Raw genomic sequence first — 7,093 nt, 5'->3', positions numbered from 1 at the left:
AAATATATATATATATATATATATATATATATATATATATATATATATATATATATATATATATATATATTTCTGTGATATTTAAATTTTATTAAGACATACTTCTGTCTGCATCAAAATAGAAGCTCAAAAATTGCCGAGTTGAGAGACATTATGAATCAAATGATTTTGTTCAGTGCCACATAACAAGAATATAACAAGACAACAAGATGGAACCAGAAAAACTCACATTGATAAGCATATTAGTGGTTGCAACACATAAATGACTTACACTTATATATGTTACACACAAATGATACGTACATATTCAAAGCTAAAGCAGTCACAGAGTTTGAAAGATCTGTGCTTTTTTTTAAAGCTGTTATGTCCATATGTCCAAAAGTAAAATATCAGTATTTTTTAATATTGATGGGGGAAAAAAACGCATCAATCCTGCAATATTATTACATGAAGATAGGAGTTTATTTTGTCTCCTTTAGTAGTATTTTCTATCATTTAGATAACAAATCGAAGAAAACAACAAAGGTTGATCAGATCAACCTGAGGTTTGTTTTGGTTATACGCTAAAATATCAATGAATTCTGTCTTATTTTAAAAAGACTGGTGTAAGATGTAAACCAATAACTTACTCTGATATCAATCCGTCTCTTCCTCTTGCATATCTCTGATTGAAGAACTCCTCTTCCTCTTCTTCATCCTGGGGATACAAATGTCATAAACAACGATTTGACATTTAAAGTTTTAAACACGAAAATACATGAAAATGAATAATTTTTACAAGTTCGCACAATATTGTTATAAAAAAAATGCAAACCTTGGTTAGTTCCTGCGCGTTTGCCAAATTATCCACAGCGATAGCCAAGAAGACATTAAGTAGTGTGTCTGTCATAAAGGTTGTTAAGGATTGGCTAGCAAAGATTCACCATCTCTTTTGTTTAAAAAAATAAATACTACGATTTTAAATTTGACACAGGATATATCAAGATATACAGCTTTTATTTGATTTCCAAGTCAACAAGTTCTTAAATGCCCAGAAGGAATTCAGCGTCTTTATTAGCAATATGAGAGCAACATGAAAATAGTTTGCTAGAGAGGCAGTCATTTAAAATGTAGATTTTCTTATCTACATTACTTAATGACATTAACAGCAAAAACTGTACATTTTCAGGTAACTGGTGGACATAGCCACAACAGAAAAACAATATGCAGCTTCAATTATATCTCAGACTGGAAAACAAGTTAGCTTGTTTTAAACAAGCTAACATGAGCCTACAAAATTTAGTCCTAACTGTTTTTGTTTGTATTTTTTGTACCACATCTATTGTTTTCAAGAAAATATAAATCACAGAGTGTTTTTTTTCATGCCACAGAATAAGTCAAACCCATAATTGAAAATTGGTGGTCAGAATACCAAAAATGCACAAATCTTTATTTATTATTATTAGTTTTATTCTTTGAAGATAGGGAAGATAGTTATCAATAAATAACTCATGTCAGTGATAACTGAATGCAAACTTCTGACAAAAACTGTAACAACTTATTTCCCCAATATGGCTAAAACGGACTATTTTAGTTCATTTCACTGTTAATGCTTTTCTATTTTTACACTGTAAAGCCGCTCTTATAATTGAATTTTTCAAGAATCCATTATTGCCACTTTTATCTGAATACTTTCAAAAGTGATGGTGCACAAGGGTCCCGGTTACATCACAGCTCTCTGGCCACTTCTGAGGTCAACAAGGATACAGTTACCGAACAGAGTGAGCACTATGAAGTAGATGGATGACCACATGCCGTACTGAACGCCTCCTTGCGAGCGGATCCCATTATACATCACCTCGTTCCAGTCCTCACCAGTCAGAATCTGCAGGTAATTAAAGGCGCGGAACATATAGCAGAAATAATTACACAGCTCAGGCCTGATTAAAGCCAACGTTGGCTTAAAAATACTCCAAACCGCAGACGAATCCCCCCTTTCCGATAACAATACGGTATTAAAAAGGGTGACGAGCTAATATGTGTGCTGATCAAAACACTCTTTCACAGTGCAGTTGGTTTGAAGCAGATCTGATGTGGACTTGTTCACGTTTCCCTTGTCTGATATTCATGTGCGCATATGTGTGCTTGGATGTGTGGGACGATCGCGGAGGCAGGGGGCGGAGAGCGATTGAGCAGAGTTGTTTAATCTGCGCCTGGGGTGAGAAATATCCCAGGGTGCAATGTGTCATGGAGAGCAGGCAGGATGGTGGGGGGATCTGTGGGAGCCAAACCTGAAACACTGTCATGATGGCAGCTGGAAACGTGTCAAAGTTGGTGGGAGTGTAATCTTCAAAGATGAACCTAGAGGGAAAGCAGATAGAGAGGCAGGGTCAGATATGACCAAGGAGGAAGAACAGGAGGAAGAAAAAAAAGAGGAGGAAGAGGATGCAGAGAGTTATTTTCATCCAGACATAACGCTTCCTCTCCTTCTTCCCTCTAAGAAGCCATTGAGGAAACTGCTGTTCCATTTTTAACCCAGTAAATACTGTTTCAGAACGACAACTCGTTTGGAAGTGTAGGTTAAAACAAAGTGAAAAATAGAAACTGGTTTTACAGGAACTCACAGTAAATGGAAGTCGGTTCATACCTCCCTCCAAAAAGCTGCATCCCGAGCAGTGCAAACACCACAGTGAAGAGAAAGAGAAGAAAAAGCAGGCTGATAATGGACTTCATGGAGCTCATCAGGGAAACAACCAGGTTCCTGAGAGAAGCCCAGTACCTGCCAAAAAAAAAAAAAAATTGACATCAATTTCTCTGAAACCAGAATTTCTACAAGGTCTTAAAGTCATTAAAGGTTTTAAATCCCACAGTTCTAATTTTGGACCTTAAAAAGTCTAAAATGCAGACAGATTCTTTTCTTTTTTTAATCTACAATTATGCAAAAGACTTCTGCTACTGAAACTGGCCTACTGTAATAGCAATTATACTGCCACTAATATTGGAAACAGGGATTTAAATAAAGTAGCCAAAATCTGTTGTAAAAAACTGCTATGTAGCTTTTAACATAATATATAGATTAATTAAATTTAGATATCATATAGGTGTAAAATTAAGTCACATGAGCATCTCTGGCTATTAGGTTAAAAAAAAAATGAAGTTATTATTTTATGGTATTTTTCAAGTCTTACATTTAATAAAGGCCTGAAGAAATTATAAATCTATCTGACTAAAACTTTCTGACCCTCACAGTGACATGTTTTCTCACTTCATTTTTGTTGTTTTTGAAGGCTGACAGACTCACTTGGTGATCTTGAATATTCTCAGAAGTCTCAGCGCTCTCAGTACACTGATGCCAAACGACATGCCGGGCCTAAAAAAGCCCCACACCACCTCAAAGATGCTGCCGATAATGACCTGCAAAACATGTTACACATGAAGAAGGAAAGCAAATTATGCTCCATGACTTTAATCTTGACTGTTAAGAAAAATATAGCTATAGGAGGGATATGTTCAAGTCTTACTAGATCAGGCAAAAAGCATGCAATGAGTTTATAGGTGGGGCTTTATTAGTTTGAGATGTTGTTTAATTACAGTCTAAAAGAATAACTGTTTATTCTAAGTGATATATCAAAGTATTTATTATGGAGCAAGAAATTGAAACATTAATGTCTATGAAGCAAAAAAAATTATTATTCTGTTTTTGTTTTTCTACAGTCACATGGAGTCAGAATAAAAGACGAAGGATCTCACCCCACAGTCGAAGCAGTTGAAAGACGAATGGAAGTAGAGCCGGAAACCCAGACCGTACATTTTCAAAAACATCTCAGCCAGAAACAGCCCCAGGAACACAAACTCTGCATAGTCTGCAGATATGAAGAGAACCAGAACCAGTCATGTCAAAAAGCTCAAACGAGGCACGATAAAATCACAAACGGCTCCATCGTTAAACGTGACCTAAATTTTTCTCTTCAAGGTGTTAGTTAAAAAGAAAAACCCTGTCAGCTGTTCATGATTGAAACACACAGAGGATGATGGTCAGCCAGTCAGGCTGGTCATGGTGCACGATGGCCACGCAGATGGTGTTGAGAGCCACCAGACTGAGGACCATCAAATAGAATGTGTCTGTCTTCACCATGCGGCGGATGGAAATGCGCAGCATGCGCTCTTTACGTCGCAGGTAGGCAGCTGGGCCACGACGGCCGCTGCGAAAGTTCATTCTTGATCTTGACATGCCTAGAGGTGGGAAAAATAGGAACATCGATGACCAAAATAAAAAGATTTTATGCCTTAATTAAAAAATTTAAATATGAAGAAAAGGATCCTCCACAATTAGAGACACCCCTGGTGAAAATGTTTCAAATTGGTTTAATACAATCTTAGTACAAAACAAATCCCACCCTTTGCCAGAGTGTTATATTAGGATTTTTTTTTTCAGTCCCTTTCCACTCTGTTCACAGTCTGTGGTGGCAAGATAAAGCTCGTTAATAATGACTTGAGTGTCATGCTTTCTTTTCTTTCTCAATTTGAAGAATGACTAATAGAAATGGACCTCTGTGTCATATTTGTAAAACGTGAACTCAGGTTGCTAATAAAGAGCCCCAAGATACTTTTGATACTCTTCTTTGTGGGGCTTTTGATAAATATGCCACCATATTTATTTTCTGAAAAATAAATAAATAAATAAATAAATAAATAAATAAATAAATAAATAAATAAATAAATAAATAAATAAACTCATTTTATATTTTAATGTCAAACTAAAAAATTAACTTAAACTTAAGGATGTATTTTTCTAAAAAAAAAAATTTTGTGAGATTTTTCTAATACGATATTTAACGATATGATATCCAATATACTTTTCACACAGGGCACCAGTAAATGTGTAACATGCTGTTGCTAAGCAGGTAAAGAATGAGACAACAGCAGATTAGACTACTCTGTAAGTTTTGAAGCTTAGCTGCCAATAGCTCTTTATTGCTTATATAATGTAGACACTGTTCATATTATGTTCTGAATACATTTTATTAGTGAAAATCAGTCAAGCCAACATTTTACCTAGATTAAGATTTTACAGGTCTTCCAGGTTATTTGAACTGCCGGTCATTCAGTTGTCCAAAAAATTTCTACTGTAAGTTTAAAAGAAATGAGAAATGCCCTTGACTTACTGGCAGTGGACATGTCTGTGTACTTGTCACTTCCTGGTGCGCCTCTCCGTGCACCTGTCTTTTTACTTGCTCGTTTTAGCACTGAAAAAAAAAAGTAACACAAAATGGAAGAAATGAACTTCTTGTGACAATTTTATTACGATGTTAGCACCACGACAAGTAATAAATCAGTGGCAATGACATGATAACCAGAATTCTGAGGCCAATTGAAAATACAATCATTGAGTTTGAATTGTTACAAACACTAACAATTCTCTAATTTGTTTTTTTTAAAAGTTAAATCCAATTTAAAATTCATTGAATAAAACAAGACATTGACAAGTGAAAAGTAAAAAAGAAAACTTCTCCAACAACACAGGAACTTACCATCTAATGGGGATCTGCCTGAATTTTTATTCTCCTCTGCAAGCATGACTTCCTCTGTAATGCAATAACACTGGATGTTACATACAAAGCAACAATTCAAACCATGTGAAGAGGAGCTTTACAGTTCTCAGGGATAAATAGTTTAGCATGTCTACAAACATTCGCAGGAACTGATGTAAGCTCTACCTTAAGAGGCCGGGTTGACCTTCTCTGAAGAGTGATTTCTCGATCTCTCTTGTATTCTGTCTCTCTTTTCTCCTTCTTCCCACACTCTCCCACATTTGTGCACACATAACTATGCACAGCGTCTACATCGCGCACACACTCGGGCATGTAAACAGTGAGATGCGCGTGCACATACGTACATGCACACAAATTTAAGTCAGTGAGTCAGTATCACCTTTTTCTCACCCTCTGCTTGCGTGGGAGACAAGCAATGTAGAATGCCATTACAGCACTGCGTGTTTGTGCTTCTCAACTCGGCGACTCTGATGAAGATCTCAAACCCTGGTAGAGGAGTCACTTTCCAAAACATGCCAGGGCTTGGGTAGTTCACGCAGCTTCGGTGAGGTTTAAACCCAAAGTCTTTAAACCTTCTGTGTTTGAATGTGCCGCTTTCCTTGAGATGACCAACAAAGCCGTTGCGGCGACTTCTTCGTATTCCTGCCCATGTCTTTTCTATAAAAAGGTACAGCTATCCCAGTGATTCTATGTTTATCAGTGTGTCTTTTCCTGGGTGGAGTCATTGAGCTTTTGCGTCCATTAGCCTAATGAAAGTTACACTTGACTCTACCGTTGATTGAGTAATTGACGAAGCTACCACTGCCATTAACTTTGTGTTTTTGTTTTACTTTTGATAGAAAATACTCATGGCCAAGACTGTTTTGAATTTGACTCTATGCTTGAATTGTATTGGAATGAATTGAACTGATCTGACTTCAAATTGGACCAAATTGGATTCTATGTAGCTGGGTATTAATTGAACCTGATTCTCTTATAAAAAGCACTAAGTTAACATTTGTAAATATAAACCACTATAAGCCACATAATGAAATCTAATCATTAAATTAAATGTTCCGGCAAAGATGTGTAATTTAATTGTGTCCAAAAAAACTATTTCCAAACTTGCTATTGTTTAGGAAAACCTAATAGGTCACAATTCTATCACACAGTACTGCAGAAAAGCAAGATGCAAAGTTTTTCTTCTTCTTAGTACCTGCCCTGTCTATCCAGGCTCGGTAGCCATTCAGTTCTCTTTCCACTTGTTGCTGCCGACGTAACTTCATGAAGGCTCTCCTGTTCTCCACCCTCTCCCTTTCCTTGGCAAATTCTCTGAGGAGGCAGGAAACAGCTGTCTTACTCCACTATGCTGACACCGAGACATTTTTTTCTTGCAAACACAGGAAGAAGCCCACTCACCCTGACAGAACTCCCAGCACTAGATTCAACACAAAGAATGAGCCAATAATGATGAGAGGAATGAAGTACATCCAGTTCCATGTGGTGCCCAGAGCATCATTAGTCTGCAATGTCAGTAATGTTCAAATGATTAAAGATTTGACAGTAATCAGTCTGATGAGTCA

The 7,093-nt window shown here is 36.6% G+C and overlaps 1 protein-coding gene across 6 annotated transcripts in view; it reads right to left on the bottom strand.

Annotated features, from left to right (window-relative positions):
• Positions 1–7,093, bottom strand: part of cacna1eb (calcium channel, voltage-dependent, R type, alpha 1E subunit b) — a 74,924-nt gene that overhangs the window by 31,713 nt on the left and 36,118 nt on the right. For all 6 annotated transcript variants that reach the window (XM_015039232.1, XM_015039239.1, XM_015039255.1 and 3 more), the window contains 12 exons: positions 6,930–7,033; positions 6,727–6,842; positions 5,511–5,564; positions 5,145–5,225; positions 4,003–4,212; positions 3,730–3,842; positions 3,281–3,393; positions 2,627–2,758; positions 2,271–2,340; positions 1,747–1,864; positions 815–882; positions 630–697 (listed from right to left, as the gene is read on the bottom strand). In XM_015039232.1, coding sequence (XP_014894718.1) covers positions 630–697; positions 815–882; positions 1,747–1,864; positions 2,271–2,340; positions 2,627–2,758; positions 3,281–3,393; positions 3,730–3,842; positions 4,003–4,212; positions 5,145–5,225; positions 5,511–5,564; positions 6,727–6,842; positions 6,930–7,033 — 1,247 coding nt within the window. The remainder of the gene's footprint in view (positions 1–629; positions 698–814; positions 883–1,746; positions 1,865–2,270; positions 2,341–2,626; positions 2,759–3,280; positions 3,394–3,729; positions 3,843–4,002; positions 4,213–5,144; positions 5,226–5,510; positions 5,565–6,726; positions 6,843–6,929; positions 7,034–7,093) is intronic.

Source organism: Poecilia latipinna, unplaced genomic scaffold (assembly GCF_001443285.1).
Source record: "Poecilia latipinna isolate Pla-1442-1.1 unplaced genomic scaffold, P_latipinna-1.0 Scaffold27, whole genome shotgun sequence".
Lineage (NCBI taxonomy): Eukaryota > Metazoa > Chordata > Actinopteri > Cyprinodontiformes > Poeciliidae > Poecilia > Poecilia latipinna.
The sequence above is the reverse complement of the archived record's forward strand: the minus strand, read 5'-3'. Positions and strand labels throughout refer to the sequence as shown.